We start from the raw sequence: 16,836 nt of genomic DNA, 5'->3' as shown, positions 1-16,836 counted from the left end.
TCACATAATGATGTGATAGAGCCAAACCCATGCAACACCTTGTCTCCTGAAGCAGTTGGTGTCACTATTGTAAAATTAATTTAGTAAAAATATAGATTGTTAAAGATTACCTTCTAGACAGACAAAGATAGACAGTCACCGGGGATGTGGATCCTGACCTCTCCATACTGACAAATGAGAACGAGAGGAAGAGTACACTTTGAAGAGCATCACCTTGCAGTTGTGGTGGCCTTCTGCTCTCTGCATAGTTACTCGAGACACTGCTCTGCTGTTAAAGTGATTGGGTGTTTCATAATTCTCCCTGGTTTCATTTCATAACTCTCCCTTACTCTAATGAAACATGTTACACTTTCACTTCCTGTTACCTGGTGTTTGGTGCATGTTCGTCATTTGGAGAAGCATCTGGTTGGTTAAGAACATGACAGAAGCTTTTAAAGGGGTGGGGACAATTTCACTTCCAGGGGAAATGACCATGGATGTGCAGCACTTTCTAGAGGCATGGCTTGTTAACAGAAATTTCTCGAACCTAGTGTAGTACCAGATATAAAATATATTTGTACTATAACTATAACTGCACATTTGATAATAATAAATAAACATAATTTATATAGTGCCTTTCATGCTAAAAGCAGCTCAGAACACTTTGGAAAGAAAATACATTTAAAATACAGAGAAAATAAACATGTGAACTAAAGGAGAGAATTTAAAAAATAATTAAGAATTAGTACAAAAGTGATAAAAAACAATGTAATACAAGCTAAAAGAAAACCTTCATTTTAACCACTAGAGGCAGCAGAAACAAAACACATTAAAAGTACATTCAATTTAAAAAGGCTGTATTGTAAAAATGTGTCTTAAGTATTGCTGTTGAGGGTGCATCTCTGACAGAAGATGGAAATGTGTTCCACAGTCTGGGAGCATTATAACAAAAAGCAGCCTCTCCTTTCCTTTAGCGCTTTACCCTCAGAACACAAAGTAAGTCACTGTTAGCTGACCTCAAAGGCTGATATGGAGTTAACATCTCAATTAAATAGTCTGGTGCCTGACCATTAAGTGCTTTAAGTGTTAGTAATAGAATTTAAAAATCAATCCTATAACGAAATGGAAGTGCACAGGATATAAGGTAAGATTTATGGAATTTATTTTGTTAGCGACAGTAACTTTACCCTTGTAAGCATATTTCTAAATGGATAAGGGTGTTATTGACCATCATTAAGTACTTGGAATGCTTCATCCAGCCTAGCTTTGCACAGTGGGCTGTAAGTATTTACAACTTCCTGAGCACTGAAATAGATTAGATTGCCAATTGATGGATGGAATGGCTGAAGCAAACAGGAGCCAAAAACGCATTAAATTCTGAAGCTGCATCGCAACTTCAAGTGTGAAAACTTAATGTACCAAACAAGAGGCCTTTCACTAAGTGTAAATTCCATAATACTAAAAGAATGAGGTAAACAAGAAGAAAAAATGATTAAAGGTGAAGTGCTATTAGCCACAACAACTAGTGCATACTTATTTTTCAAACAAGGATTATTTATCATTAGATTTTTGTTTGTTATAGTTTAGTTTTATTTAAGAGCAAAGCAGAAAATCATGGTTTAAGAAAAAATCATTGAGAAGAAAATTGACTAATAATGCTGTAATAAAGATGTGAACAGTACATGAAATATTAGACTTGCATGGTTTATTAACGTCAATCATTGAATGAATCCCTTGTACCTCACGCTAACTATGGTCTTAAAATTCAAACTGGATTTACAGAGTCATACAACACCTTAACATTGTACAATGGCATGACTGTGCAGATAGTATAATTGGATAGTATTTTTCAGGCTGTGGTGTAACCGCTTACCAATATTATTCTTGTTTCTTTAAAGTTTTAATGATTATTAGGCTTCCAAGCTGGCTTGGGAAGCCTATTGTTACTGTAAAGATTATTTTTTGTATTTATTATTATTATTTTTTTATTAATGTTGTTTTTCCTCCCAAAACTTTAAACTGCTCCTGTTAGCACACGATGTAACCAATCAACATGAAACTTGGCAGGTATCATCCCGTGCTGTAGCCGAAGGCCAGCTCCAAACCGGACACCAGCACTTCCCTTGTTTCACGGAGAACTGGAGTTACTACCCATATATGCTCTATTCAAAAATTGACTTGACCGTGACCTTTGACCTCGCCTTTAAGTCCAATGCAAAACTGGCTTATAACAAGTGTAGATAGGGTCATAGTTACTATGGAACACATATAGGAAACCATATGTGCTCTATGCAAACATGACCTTGCCTGCAACCTTTGACCTCTCCTTAAGTTAAAATGTAAAACTAGCATATAACTCCTTACTGAGTGCATATAGGTTAATGGTTACTATGAAACACAGATAGGAACCCATATATGTTCTATCCAAAAATCACCTTGCCTGTGACCTTTGACCTCTCTAAGGTCAAATGTAAAACTAGCTTATAACTCCTTACAGTGCATATAGGTTTATGGTTACTATATAACACATTTAGTAACCCATATATGCTCTATTAAAAAAATTACCTTGATCATGACCTTTGTCCTCTCCTTAAGGTTAAATGTAAAACTAGCTTTTATAACTCCTTACAGTGTGTAGATAGGGTCATTGTTACTATGGTGTTTAAAGTTATAAAGCATCGTGAGATAATGAACTAATGCAGTATTTTGAATTGAAACTGCTCCATAAAACTGATCTGTTGCTGAAACTTGTGCTGCAATGCTACAGTTTGCCAAAATTTCCAACTGGTACTGAGCTTGGAAGCCATAAAATTACATTGGTGAATTGGAGATGTGGTTGAGGACTTGGTCAACATAATATATTCAAATCAAAATAACGTGGCGCTCCAACTAAACAGAACCTAGGGAGTCCTCAATCTCACCTCCAATGGAATTCAGATACCCAGTATCAGGCATGTATTCCATTGACTAAATAATCCCATTCTTACAGCTATTAAAGAAAGGAGCTGGATTTTCATTTGACAGGCAAAATAATCACATAGGAGCCATTCTAGATCTCCTCCTACCCCTCTCACTACAGACAGAGCCAGTGCCGGGCTAAGAATGTAGGAGCAGCGGCAACACGAGCTACAATTGCTATATGAAGATACACACCACCACCAGCATACACACCACTGGCAGTCGAGTCGAGAATATGTCGAGTCCAGATTTAAAAGCCTCAATAGTCTCACAGTCCTTCAACTGTCCAGGCAGATTGTTCCAAAGGCAGGGGGACATCGAGCCCATAGTGCAAAGCCTTGTCTTCAGCACAAGTAGATTAGAGTCATTAGCAGACCGCAGGTTCCGCGGCGGCAAATAAAGGTTAAGCATGTCCCTGACATATGATGGGCCAAGGCCATGCAAAGCCTTAAACGTCAGCATCAAGATCTTGTAGTTTATTCTGAATTTTACTGGCAGCCAATGTCATGATCCACAATATCAAAGGCCGCACTTAGATCCAACAAAACAAGAATGGATGGGGTGCCTGAGTCAGCAGCTGTCAACAAATCATTTCCTAAACTAGGGCAGTTTCTGTGCTGTGTGCAGATCTAAAACCGGATTGGAAAGGTTCATGAAGCTGATTTAACACTAAATGGGACTGAAGCTGAGACGCTACCACCCGTTCTAAAATGTTGGTCAGAAAAGGTAGATTTGAGATTGGCCTGTAATTACATAAAGCTTCAAGGTCAAGATTTGTTTTCTTCAATAATGAAGTAACAGCAGCCAGTTTGAGAGGTGAGGGAACAACACCAGATCTCAATGATTAACTTATTAAACTAGTTACAGAGGGGCATAAGGATGGAAAACAAAACTTGAGTAAAGAGGAGGTAATCTCTACAAAGTCAGTTAAAACAGTCCCAGTGTCGGCAGGAGAATCAACAGATAAGGTAGCATTGGTTTCAGAACACAGAATTTGAAGTTGTATATTATCAATCTTATTTTGAAGGAGTTGAACGGGTCAGTTGAGGCTGGTAGTGGGGATATGCATGCTGGCTTTAGCATACGATTGATAGTCGAGAATAGCAGCCTAGAATTACCACTACCTCCCTCAATCACGCCAGACTAATGCGATGACCTAGCTAATTTCAAGGCAGTACCATAAATTAATTGATGCTGCTTGTAGGATTGTAAATGAACATTTAGACCTGTCTTCTTCCACAAACGCTCAAGTTTACGCCCTGCTGCTTTCATTGTACGTAACTCCTCAGTGAACCACGGGGAAGAACGGGAGAAAGACACAAGACAGGTTTTTTCCGATACAAAATAGTCCAAAGTGTCACTTAAAGAATGGTTGTACAACTCTACCATAGCATCCAATGACACATTATCAATACAAAATAAGGTGCAAAGAAAGCTTAACCATGTTACAATAGCGTAGTATTAACAATGTTTTTTTGTATGGTTTGTTGTTAATGAAATAATATACAGTATATGTGTTGCGAGCACAAATCCAGGACACTCATCCTTTAGATAAAACAATTATACTTTTTTATATTCCTGCAGGCCCCAGCCCAACTATTCCATATAATAATATCATCATGACCAGAAATCTAAAACCCTTTCGAAACAAAACCTAAACAGTCATTAAAAGATACAATGTATATACAAAATAGAAATCATTATATTTAGTGTAGAAGGAATGTGGAATAAATAAAGCAAAGAGGTGATGCATGAGGTTATGCAGATGTAGATTCTTTGAGGTAAGCAATCACGTCTTGTCTCTCAGACTTCTTCTTGATACCACTGAATAGCATCTTTGTTCCTGGAATGTACTTCTTTGGATTCTCCAGGTATTCCATCAGTGTATCCTCACTCCAGGTGATTCCTGTGAAATTCAAGCAAAACACTTGATAAGCAGAAGGGTTAACAGCCTGCAGTTCTGGCACCTTTTATGCAGAGTGGGCACACAAGTGGTCCTTGTCATTATACCTAAATAGTGCCTGGAATAGTGTAAAAGATCACTGAACAAGCCAAGCAAATAGGAAATACCACTTACTCGATTTCACTAAACAAACCCTTCCAACCATCGCAAAACTGGCTAAACTTAAATAGAAGGGCAGGGGTCTAAATTCAGTAATGAGAGATTCAGTTTTTCTATTGTGTTTTGAAAATGATGAAAACTTTTCATGTCCATTTCACCAATGTCCTGTTAGAATGTTCAGAACAACTGTTAGTGTTCTTATAACAATTCTGAACAAGGGATATAGTTTCTAACTTGATGTCTTTACAATTACATACTGTGATCAGTTAAAGATCATTCTTCTCCTCCAACCTGTCATTAAGCTGACAAATTGACATCCTTTACCTGTTTTCAGGTACTCAAGGGAGACAGGAAAATCAGCAGGTTTATTGTGGTAAATATTACTGAACCAACAGAATGAATTCAGAGTATAGTTAAAGGTTTATGATTGCTTAGCAGGTTGAGTCATTCCAGTTTTATTGAGAGTTTAATTAGACACACCTCACAACTTACAAGACATTTGTAATTAAGGCTCACAGAAAAGCCTGGAATGGCTCAAGCTGCTACACACTGTAAGCTTTACATGTTCCCTGTTAACTGTATAAGAAGGTTATTACAGAAGTCACATTGGAATGTAGAGACTCAGTAGTAATCCTGCCATGTTTGTACAGTATATAACTGAACTCTTTATGTAGATATCACATCTTAACAAAGCCGATGCTTTATTCTAACTTGGCTGTTTTTGTAAATGTGAAATGCTTTTGGCAAGATGGCTTCCTTCATTTGTCAATAACATCTGAATCATAGATGGGTGTTGGGAGTTATCCTGGCAAACTGTTACATGTCATGTGCGATGTACACATTAAAATGAGAGTTCATGCAGTTACTCATGTACAGTAACGCCTCAGTTCCATAGGCCAGTCTATTCTTGTGGCAAGTCAATACACTTGGTCTGTCTTTTCAAGCTGTCATGTCCTGTACAACACCAGCATAAACCTTTACAATGGAGCAATCAGGCTATTCGTTTCACAGGTAAGCTGCAATACCATTACCTTTGTTTTTGTTTCCCTCTGTGTATGAGAACCCTTCAGCCTGGCCAGTTTTGCGTCCAAACAAACCATGTAGGTTGGGGCCAGTCTTGTGTTTCCCTCCATTTTCCACTGTGTGACACTGGGAACACTTCTGAACAAATACCTTTTTGCCCTTTGCAACGTCGCCCATTTTTAAACTGAAAAAAAAAAAAAAAGATTTAACATTTCGATTAAATCGCTCATCACAATAAAAAGCCTCAAATGAATGAAAACAAACACACATAAAACACTATCTTTTTCAAATGTCATCTTAACAGAAAGAAGGCATGTGGTTGGTCTTTAAAATGACCCTGCTACCAACGTCATGAGCTTCTGTAGAAGCTAAATAATAATACAAAATCTCCACTAAAATATATAGGATTTTATGATAAAGATGTATCTAACACAGTACAATTCTGAAAAGCAGTAACTACTGTAACAATCGTATAGCCCCTGGGGCACTCTTGAATAAGTAGCCACATGATTTACTGAAACTGAATGTTTGGAATGGAGTCAAGTCTCTTTCTGCATTTTCTTCTATATTCTACACCTTACCTCATACACACCTTAGTGTTTCACAACAATACACCTGCCATCTTCCGAAAGACGCACTCTAAGTTATTTTATAGGATTGTCAAGTTTTCAAAGTGCAGTAGCATTAAAGAACAATATCCCAAATGTTTCTCAAAACTATTTTGTTTCTGTTTTTGTGTTCTTATTGCTGCATATACATAAAAAAATATATATTAAAAAACAACAAAAAACAAACAATAACTTAAGGAACTCACATCTTTAAGTTACATATGTTTTCAGATAACTATTTTAATTTACAGCAACAGAAAACTAAATCTCCACAGAATGTTATTAAGAGAATAAATACGTCATACATATGCTTTTGTTTTTACCAAAACTCCACATAATTTAAACAAGGTATCAATCACCAAGATCAGTCATACAGGCTAACGTCCCATTCTGCCACACAGACTTTAAAATATACTGAGCTTTATAGGAACCCTAGGTAACAAACTTTTAGTTTATGTCATTCACAATTATTAGTCTTACCTTGGTAGGGATTCACTCAACAACACAACTGCTTTGGCAATATTCAACTACTCAACCACGCTGGTCTAGCAGAATGAAATTTCCAACTATAAAGTTACTGAACTTGGCAGCACAGAAATCCTGTCTGTATGAACTGTATTAGTTTAAATAAAAAGAGAAATCTGAAACGTCAAATACGATTGGATAATGTTGCTATGAATCATGGATGTTCTTCTCTGAACTCTGTATTTCATCTCACTGCTGGATATGAGGCAGCTGAGTAATGCTGAAAGGAGTGTCACATATTTAAATAACATAGTCACCACTTGCCAAAAAAAAAAAAAAAGTCACAGACTTCCAGCTAAACATGTTTTGTTGGCATCATGGATATGCTACACATTTGTGTAGGAGGAGAATGTGCATTTATTTATTTGAAGAGCTTATTAACGCTCAGTTAATTAAACCTCAGAAACGCTAATACTTTATGAAAATGTGTCACTAGCCACTGTTTATTGCGAAGAACCTACAATGGCAGAGAATTAAAAAAAAAAGCTAATTTTGTACTGTTTCTGCCTGAAATACACATGAAAAAGGTATAATTTTGACATCCTCTGCTTTATAGTTAATTCAGTGGAGCAAAATAAAGCCTTCACAAGCTATTCTGGAATATTACAGTTTTACATATAGTTTTTGGAAAATTGGATTGGAAATCGCTTTCATTTCACTAGATTTAGCTGGGAATTGTGCAGCATGTGATTGGAACATGAAAGTGAAAGTAGTTTTTGCATTCCATCACATTAAAATCTTCCTACTTACCCATTCAGTTGTTATTACTCGTGTGACCAGACGGCACTTTTCTTCCAGACACTATTTGGCATTACACTGGTGTGGTGCTATTTTGCAGTATGAGTTAAAACGTGGTACGCCATGTAGGCCTACTGCACTTGCACAGGCATGCGCAAATGATTTTAGCACAGAAAACAAGGAAGCGCCCATTTGAAACGGGTACAATGAACTGAGTTGGGCCCTTAAAGTTATTTTTAATGGTTTTTTTTTTTTCACAATTCAGCAAATTTACGTGACTTTAACTGATGAGCAAAATATTGTTTTATCTACAATTGTAAACATATATACGATTGTGTGGGTGAACTACGTTTTATCTTGTTGTAGTGATTTGTGCACTCATCAATCACCCTGAATCAGTGAGCTCTTTCATGGGGGGGGGGGGGGGGGGGGGGCTGGGGTGACAAAGAGTTAGTGTGGGGGGGGGCACACAGAAATGTTTACATTGAATTTGACAAATATTATTAAATGAATAGGACTTTCACACATTTTCTTAACATGCATAGAGTATTTACACTTTTTTGTACACAGGATTGTTACACTTAGGCCCTGTGCTTTCACTTTATAGATATTTAATAAAGCATACCCCGTGCTTTCACTTTATAGATATTTAATAAAGCATACCCTGTGCTTTCACTTTATAGATATTTAATAAAGCATACTCTGTGCTTTCACTTTACGGATATTTAATAAAGCATACCCCGTGCTTTCACTTTATAGATATTTAATAAAGCATACCCTGTGCTTTCACTTTATAGATATTTAATAAAGCATACCCTGTGCTTTCACTTTATAGATATTTAATAAAGCATACCCTGTGCTTTCACTTTATAGATATTTAATAAAGCATACCCCGTGCTTTCACTTTATAGATATTTAATAAAGCATACCCCGTGCTTTCACTTTATAGATATTTAATAAAGCATACCCTGTGCTTTCACTTTATAGATATTTAATAAAGCATACCCTGTGCTTTCACTTTATAGATATTTAATAAAGCATACCCTGTGCTTTCACTTTATAGATATTTAATAAAGCATACCCTGTGCTTTCACTTTATAGATATTTAATAAAGCATACCCTGTGCTTTCACTTTATAGATATTTAATAAAGCATACCCCGTGCTTTCACTTTATAGATATTTAATAAAGCATACCCGTGCTTTCACTTTATAGATATTTAATAAAGCATACCCTGTGCCTTCACTTTATAGATATTTAATAAAGCATACCCCGTGCTTTCACTTTATAGATATTTAATAAAGCATACCCTGTGCTTTCACTTTATAGATATTTAATAAAGCATACCCTGTGCTTTCACTTTATAGATATTTAATAAAGCATACCCTGTGCTTTCACTTTATAGATATTTAATAAAGCATACCCTGTGCTTTCACTTTATAGATATTTAATAAAGCATACCCTGTGCTTTCACTTTATAGATATTTAATAAAGCATACCCCGTGCTTTCACTTTATAGATATTTAATAAAGCATACCCCGTGCTTTCACTTTATAGATATTTAATAAAGCATATCCTGTGCTTTCACTTTATAGATATTTAATAAAGCATACCCTGTGCTTTCACTTTATAGATATTTAATAAAGCATACCCCGTGCTTTCACTTTATAGATATTTAATAAAGCATACCCTGTGCCTTCACTTTATAGATATTTAATAAAGCATACCCTGTGCTTTCACTTTATAGATATTTAATAAAGCATACCCTTTGCTTTAACTTTATAGATATTTAATAAAGCATACCCCGTGCTTTCACTTTATAGATATTTAATAAAGCATACCCTGTGCTTTCACTTTATAGATATTTAATAAAGCATACCCCGTGCTTTCACTTTATAGATATTTAATAAAGCATACCCTGTGCCTTCACTTTATAGATATTTAATAAAGCATACCCCGTGCTTTCACTTTATGGGTGTTTAATAAAGCATACCCTGTGGTCCAGTTCTGGCAGGAGTTTCAGTTTCAGGATCAGGTGGGTTCACTGCTGGTCCAGATGCAGAAGTTGCATCACAGTCACTGTCCAAAAGCACATGACTTGCTGCCTGCAAACTCTCACAGTCAACATCACTGTCACGCTCCACCACATCCAGGTAATTCAAGGTCATGAGAATGAAATGTTTCATCGTCAGAAATGTCCTCTCTTTTTCTTTTCTGCCTGTGACTGCAATCCACTGAGGAAGATGCTGCAGATTCTTTGCTTACTTTGTCTTTCAGATTTAAGAGCTTCTTCATGGTTAAAGTTATGTTTTTTGCTACCCATCCACTTATTCTCTCTCCCTCAATGTTAGTCTCTCTATCGACTGACCTTTTCATCTTTCCATACCTTGACCCTCTTACGTCTTTCACCTTGACTTCCTTTTTAACACTGGACTGCCAGCCAGCACCTAGGTAGGAGGCAGTGAAACTAATCAGTACTAATCACTATGAATATCAATTCAATAAAACTCAAAAATCTTTTTAATTGTATTAAAAGTTTACATATAGAAAACCATGTCACATAACAAAGAGATGGGAGAAATTTGTATAATTTACCACAGTGCACAAACTGACTTACCCAGTACAATTGTAAAATAAATAAATAAATAAATAAAGGTTGAAAGTATGTCATAAAAAGGCATAATGTATTTTTTACTATTTACTACTTATATATTATCGAAACACGTATCCTAGCCAATAGCCTTATTTGTCCACATCAAGGAATGTTATTGTGAAAATAAATACTGAATATTATTTAAAAGAAAATTAAAGGATTCTGGCTATTGAGCAAAGTGGCGATAATCTGACGATAAACATTTTTATAATTATTATCATTACCAACAGACAATGTGAAAATGCCAGAACAGCAATAATAATAATAATAATAATAATAATAATAATAATAATAATAATAATAATAATAATAATAATGCACTTTGCGATAGAGTCAAGAAAATATTATAATTCAAATCTAAATACATTAAATAGTGTGGAACAAGACTTACAAGTCAATTTTTTAAATAATGCGATTTCTATTACGTTTTTACTCTTTCCTTTATGAAGCAGACCTTGGCCATTCTTTAAATAAACAAAGAAACAAATAAATAAGTAAACAAAGACCCTAATTATTATTTAAGTTGTGCATGGCTGACTAGACCGCTGGATTTATGTTTTTGGTTCATTAGATAAACTACTCATGACTTGAGTGACCCAGACACAGACCATGTTTACAATTTCAACATCTTCATTTTAAACCTAAAATTGGTATCTCCGTGTGTTGTGCTATCACACTGTTCGTCACGTTCTAACTATATTGATTCACTCAACACATAGCTTAGAACACAAACTTCTTTATTATTTTGCACACATGTAGTGTCGTTCTTACACTCTGCCACGTCTCAATAGACTCATTTATATAAGGGACCCAGCACACTCTTTTTGACCAACCAGTATTAACTACAGTATTTTACTCAACTTATCTGCATTTCTTTTTTCTTTTTATTTTCAATTCAAAACAAGGGTAGACTGCCTTGCTTTGTAGCGCTGCATTATCCCTTCTTGGAATATCATTTGCTTGAGGTTTCTCTTCTTTAATTGTTTGTGTTTTTTCCTCAACGAGAGTTGGTTCTGGAATTTCAGGATCGGCTTTGATGTGTCTCCTATTCCTTCTGTATTCTCCTTTCTCTGTCTCTACAATGTACGATCTCAGTGAAGAATGTTTCTCCTTAACTACCGCTGGGCTTTCCATCCCTTTTCTCCATCCAGTTTGATGCACACCAGATCACCTGGTTGTAGTTCTGGCAATGGCATGGTTGAACTTCCTTTGCCTTCTTGTCTGCTTCAGCCAACTTCTTTAGATGTGGCGTCTTGGACGTAAGTTTCTTGGCAACGATGGAACTGTTGTTCCAGACTTTCGCCCCATTAGTAGTTGTGCTGGACTTACACCAGTTGCTTTTACTGCTCTATAGCCCAGAAGTGCCAGGAATTGTCAGAATTGTCTTGGCCATCTGTACTGCCCTCTCAGCCTCTCCATTGCTTGGGGAAAATGCAGGCTGGTTTAAATATATTTTTGTCTTCTTAAAATGCATTACCCTGAATTTTGACTTTTTGCCTTTTTTTTTGGTCCCAAAATGCATATAAAATGACCCAATCTTAATTAATTGTTGGTAATTTACTTTACACAAGAAAATGGGGAAAATGGGGAAAATATGTTAGTTATTTTTAAAGCCTTTCTTTAGTCCTACCTTAATTAGAGCTTTGTATGACTGGAGAGCTCATTTTAAAAGGTGTCAATATAACTTTTTAAATTATTATCACAAGAGATGTGTATTTTAAGTACAATAGGCTTTAAAGGAATGGGGCCATACTAAGATCACAACGATATCAGCAGCATTTCTGTTAGTTTGTTTTTGCCGATCGCTTACAACTATGTGATAGCTAGTTGATAAATGCTTTTCTGGGACAGAAATGAGTGAGGGAAGGGAACTGGGAGTCGAAAATGAAATAAAATTATTGCAATTAGTATATGTTTCCTTTTGTCCTTTCCCACTCTATCTCTCTGTCTCCTCACACACCCCCTCTCTGTCACTCTATCTCTCTGTCTCCTCACACACACACCCCTCTCTGTCACTCTATCTCTCTGTTTCCTCACACACACCCCTCTCTGTCACTCTATCTCTCTGTCTCCTCACACACACACCCCTCTCTGTCACTCTATCTCTCTGTCTCCTCACACACACACCCCCCTCTCTGTCACTCTATCTCTGTCTCCTCACACACAAACACCCCTCTCTGTCACTCTATCTCTCTGTCTCCTCACACAAATTCAAATTCAAATTCAAAGGTGCTTTATTGGCATGACCATTATTCACAGTATTGCCAAAGCAATGTATACACAGTACATCATCTGAACATTAAATAGACAATAACACTGATGAGAATAATAATGATAATAATAATGGTAAACAAATATAAATAATAACCACGTTATTAATAAGTTAACAATAACAACAATGAAATATAACAAGATTTGAACCTTAATGTAGAGTGCTCACTGTCTGTCCCTCAGGCTGTGACAGGCAGCTGTGTACTGGGCTGCCAGTTGGACACAGCTGGACTTTTTGAGAGTCTGGCAGGTCTGGGAATGTTTTGCAGAGATTTTTTATTTGTGGGAAGAAAGTTTCCCTTATTTCTGTGTATTTTGTACACTGCAGTAGAAAGTGCATCTCTGTCTCTACTTCTTGGAGTTGACAGTGATGAGCCGGTCCTCTTTGGGCAGCCAGGTCTGCCTGTGCCGGCCTGTTTCTATGGCCAGGCTGTGCTCACTGAGCCTGTATTTGGTTAGGATCTGCCTCTGCTTGTTGTCTTTCACCCTGCTCAGGTATTCAGCCAGGGTGTAGTGTCTTTTTAGGGCCCGATAGCACTCTAATTTGCTTTGTGTTTTTGTGTGTGTGTCCCAATAGGTGAGGTAGTTTTGTTTGTGTTGTGTTATAATTTGGTTAACTCGAATTGTCTGTGTTGGAGCAGTGCTGTCCTGAGGCTGGTTGGTGTTAGTGTGTGTTAGTGCAGTGAGCTTCAGGACCGGCTGGCTGAGGGGACTCTTCTTTTGGCTCAGTTCTTGGTACTGCAGGGCTTTACTGTGGTAGGAGTTTGGGTTGCTTTGTTTTAGATGAAGCCAAAATTTAATTGCTCTTTTTTGTATTGAGATCAATAATGGATATTGACCTCGTTCTGCCCTGCACGCGTTGTTTGGTGTTTTTCTCTGTATTTGCAGGATGTTTTTGCAGAACTCTGTGTGCAGGGCTTCTATTGGGTGTTTATCCAATTTAGTGTAATCCTGCTCTGTGAGCGGACCCCACACTTCACTGCCATAGAGGGCAATGGGTTTGATAACACTTTCAAAAATTTTGAGCCAAATTCTAATGGGGAGTTTTATATAAAGCTTTTTCTTTATGGAATAGAAAGCCCTGCGGGCCTTCTCTCTCAGTGCATTCACTGCCGGGTTAAAGCTACCTGATGCGCTGATGTTTAGGCCCAGGTAGGTGTAGTGCACGCAGTGTTCTACACCTCACCCCCCCCCCTCTGTCACTCTATCTCTCTGTCTCCTCACACACACACCCCTCTCTGTCACTCTATCTCTCTGTCTCCTCACACACACACCCCTCTCTGTCACTCTATCTCTCCTCACACACACCCCCTCCCCCTCTCTGTCACTCTATCTCTCCTCACACACACCCCCTCCCCCTCTCTGTCACTCTATCTCTCTGTCTCCTCACACATACACCCCTCTCTGTCACTCTATCTCTCTGTCTCCTCACACCCCCCTCTCTGTCACTCTATCTCTCTGTCTCCTCACACATACACCCCTCTCTGTCACTCTACCTCTCTGTCTCCTCACCCCCCCCTCTCTGTCACTCTATCTCTCTGTCTCCTCACACACACACCCCTCTCTGTCATTATCTCTCTGTCTCCTCACACACCCCCTCTCTGTCACTCTATCTCTCTGTCTCCTCACACACACACCCCCCTCTGTCACTCTACCTCTCTGTCTCCTCACCCCCCCCTCTCTGTCACTCTATCTCTCTGTCTCCTCACACACACACCCCTCTCTGTCATTATCTCTCTGTCTCCTCACACACCCCCTCTCTGTCACTCTATCTCTCTGTCTCCTCACACACACCCCCCCCTCTGTCACTCTATCTCTCCGTCTCCTCACACCCCCCCCCCCCCGTCACTCTTGCTTGCTTCAATTGTCCCGGTCTTTTATTTTTTAAGAAAATATAAAAATGAAAATGTGTCTTTTTTTTTTTTACTTTAGCAACTCCTGTCTCCCTTGTTTACACATGGTAACATTCCTATATAGAGTGAAGAGGTATACTGCAAACACTATTTTAGCTCCAAACTTTTTCTAGCTATAGCCAACATAACATATCCAATGTTGAGTCCTTGGTATACAGTGCACACAGGCAGCATGCATATACACCTCATTTAATTATTATATATTGAAAAAAACAATGCATTAAACGTACTTGAAATACAAACATACCACATTTTGATAACATGAAATACAAACATACCACTTTTTTACAGCTTTAATATAAAGAGCCATTTCGTTTTTAAAGGTTATGTCTGACGGTATTGAGGTATTTGAAGGGATTGGGAAAGTTAAATCCATCCATGGCTGCTTTTTTGAAGATTTGCTCTGTAACATCCTTTTTTCTTCCTTGATAAGGGAATAATGCGTTAAGAATTGCCAGTGCAAAGCCATTTATTTTTACATTCAATGTCAGTAAAGTATAATCCATGTATTAATAAGCTAGAGTATGATGGGGTGCATACAGTATATTGTGTTGCATTTCTAATCTTGCGCTGGTGAAGTACACAACCCCATGAAATATATAATGGAAGAGATTTCCAGCAAAGGGACACAAAAGCTTTAATTGTATTTAAACAGTACATGTTTTAAGGATTACATCTAGTTTTGTATTAATGCTCTAGTTTTGTTGTTGTTTTTAATACCAGTTTTCATGCATGAACAGTTTCATGCATACAAATCATGCCTATTAGGCAAACATTTTCAATTCTTCCAATAATAAAACAAATCTACTTTTCTATCCTAAAGTCAGCACAGAGAGAACATTTCAGGTCACAGCCAAACAGAACAGATTTTATTGTATACAACGGATGGACGGAAGGACTGGCAACTTCATTGGAAATGTTTTTTTTTTTAATTATACCATCCTTTTTTCAGAACAATCATTATTTCTCAAAGATTCATCATTTCCCTTTAATGGCCTCGTGGAATCTCCTGTGTGCACCAGACTCGATGAAGGAGTCCTGCAGCTTCAGTACTGCGGTCTGGGGGTGGGGCACTTCACTACCACTCCCTTTAATAGCTGCATGCAGCCTGACAGAAGTAGGCCTCGGCCCGCACTCAGTAAGATGGAAGGTACTTGGATAGACAGCATCTTGAAGAGGGACTTCACTGATTATTATTATTTCAAATAAACCCTCTTGGTAGACATTAGCCCACATTACAGAACTACCACCCAGTTGGGTGCTTGGGAGAAGCCCACAACTGAATGGCAGGGTGAATTTGGGGCCCTTACTATTTAGTATCACTGACTACATACTGTCTTACAAGCAAACCATTTTTTAATGAAAAGGCATTCCACAAGTGCAGCCATTCCCCAAAATGTTATTAGTTTTGTAATACAGAATTAGGGGTGGGACATTTATTAATATATTTTGCTTTTATTCAAAGAGGATATAGTTATCTATTCAGTAATACCAAGAAATTTAGCAAGTAAGGGCCCCAATTAGTAGTTGTTCTGTTTCTAGGCTGGTGTCTGGATAGTTTTGGCAGGGCAGTTTATAAATTTGAAAATTACTAGTTCAGCTGTGTATGGGTTTATTTCTCCGGTAACATCTGCAATGATCTTTTCATGATAGTCAACCAGCTGCACAGGGTTCATGGGGCCACTTCCTGAACACAAACAACATATTATTATGTCCCTCCCCAACACTATTATTGCTATATGCCTTGTGATGGAGTGTATGTTCATAACCGGAGTTTGCAGGCGTTAGGACCCTGGGGCTGAGGAATGTACACTCCATCTTGGGGGCTTTGAGAGGAGGCTATCTTGGTGAAGGCCTCAAGTGTACAATTAATTGTTTGATGCAATATTGCTGTGACTAATTATGGGCCCTTTAAAAGCACAAAAGAAAAAGAGAAAAAGAAAAAGAGCGTCAAAAGCGTGTCAATTGAAAAGAAACTGTGTTTTGGTTGGGCTAAACAGGCTTTGTCCCCGTTTAGACAGGGACAGTATTCTGTTTAGTTGAGGACTCTTTGGGAAGACATAGTTTTGTTTTGTTTGTATTGTTTTGTGTTCATGACAAATAAACA

General features: G+C 37.6%; 1 protein-coding gene across 1 annotated transcript; it reads right to left on the bottom strand.

The window, feature by feature from the left end:
- Positions 1–1,642: 1,642 nt before the first annotated feature.
- LOC117400603 (cytochrome c) lies at positions 1,643–7,360 on the bottom strand. Its single transcript, XM_034000795.3, has 3 exons — positions 7,111–7,360; positions 6,031–6,206; positions 1,643–4,843 (listed from the first exon to the last, which is right to left on the bottom strand). Exons 2-3 carry the CDS (start codon positions 6,197–6,199, stop codon positions 4,695–4,697), a joined length of 318 nt encoding a protein of 105 aa, XP_033856686.1. The 5' UTR covers positions 6,200–6,206; positions 7,111–7,360; the 3' UTR covers positions 1,643–4,694.
- Between the last annotated feature and the right edge of the window lie 9,476 nt (positions 7,361–16,836).

Source organism: Acipenser ruthenus, chromosome 4, assembly GCF_902713425.1.
Source record: "Acipenser ruthenus chromosome 4, fAciRut3.2 maternal haplotype, whole genome shotgun sequence".
In the NCBI taxonomy this organism is placed as follows: Eukaryota; Metazoa; Chordata; class Actinopteri; order Acipenseriformes; family Acipenseridae; genus Acipenser; species Acipenser ruthenus.
Note: the sequence above shows the minus strand (reverse complement) of the source record. Positions and strands in the feature narration are given on the sequence as shown.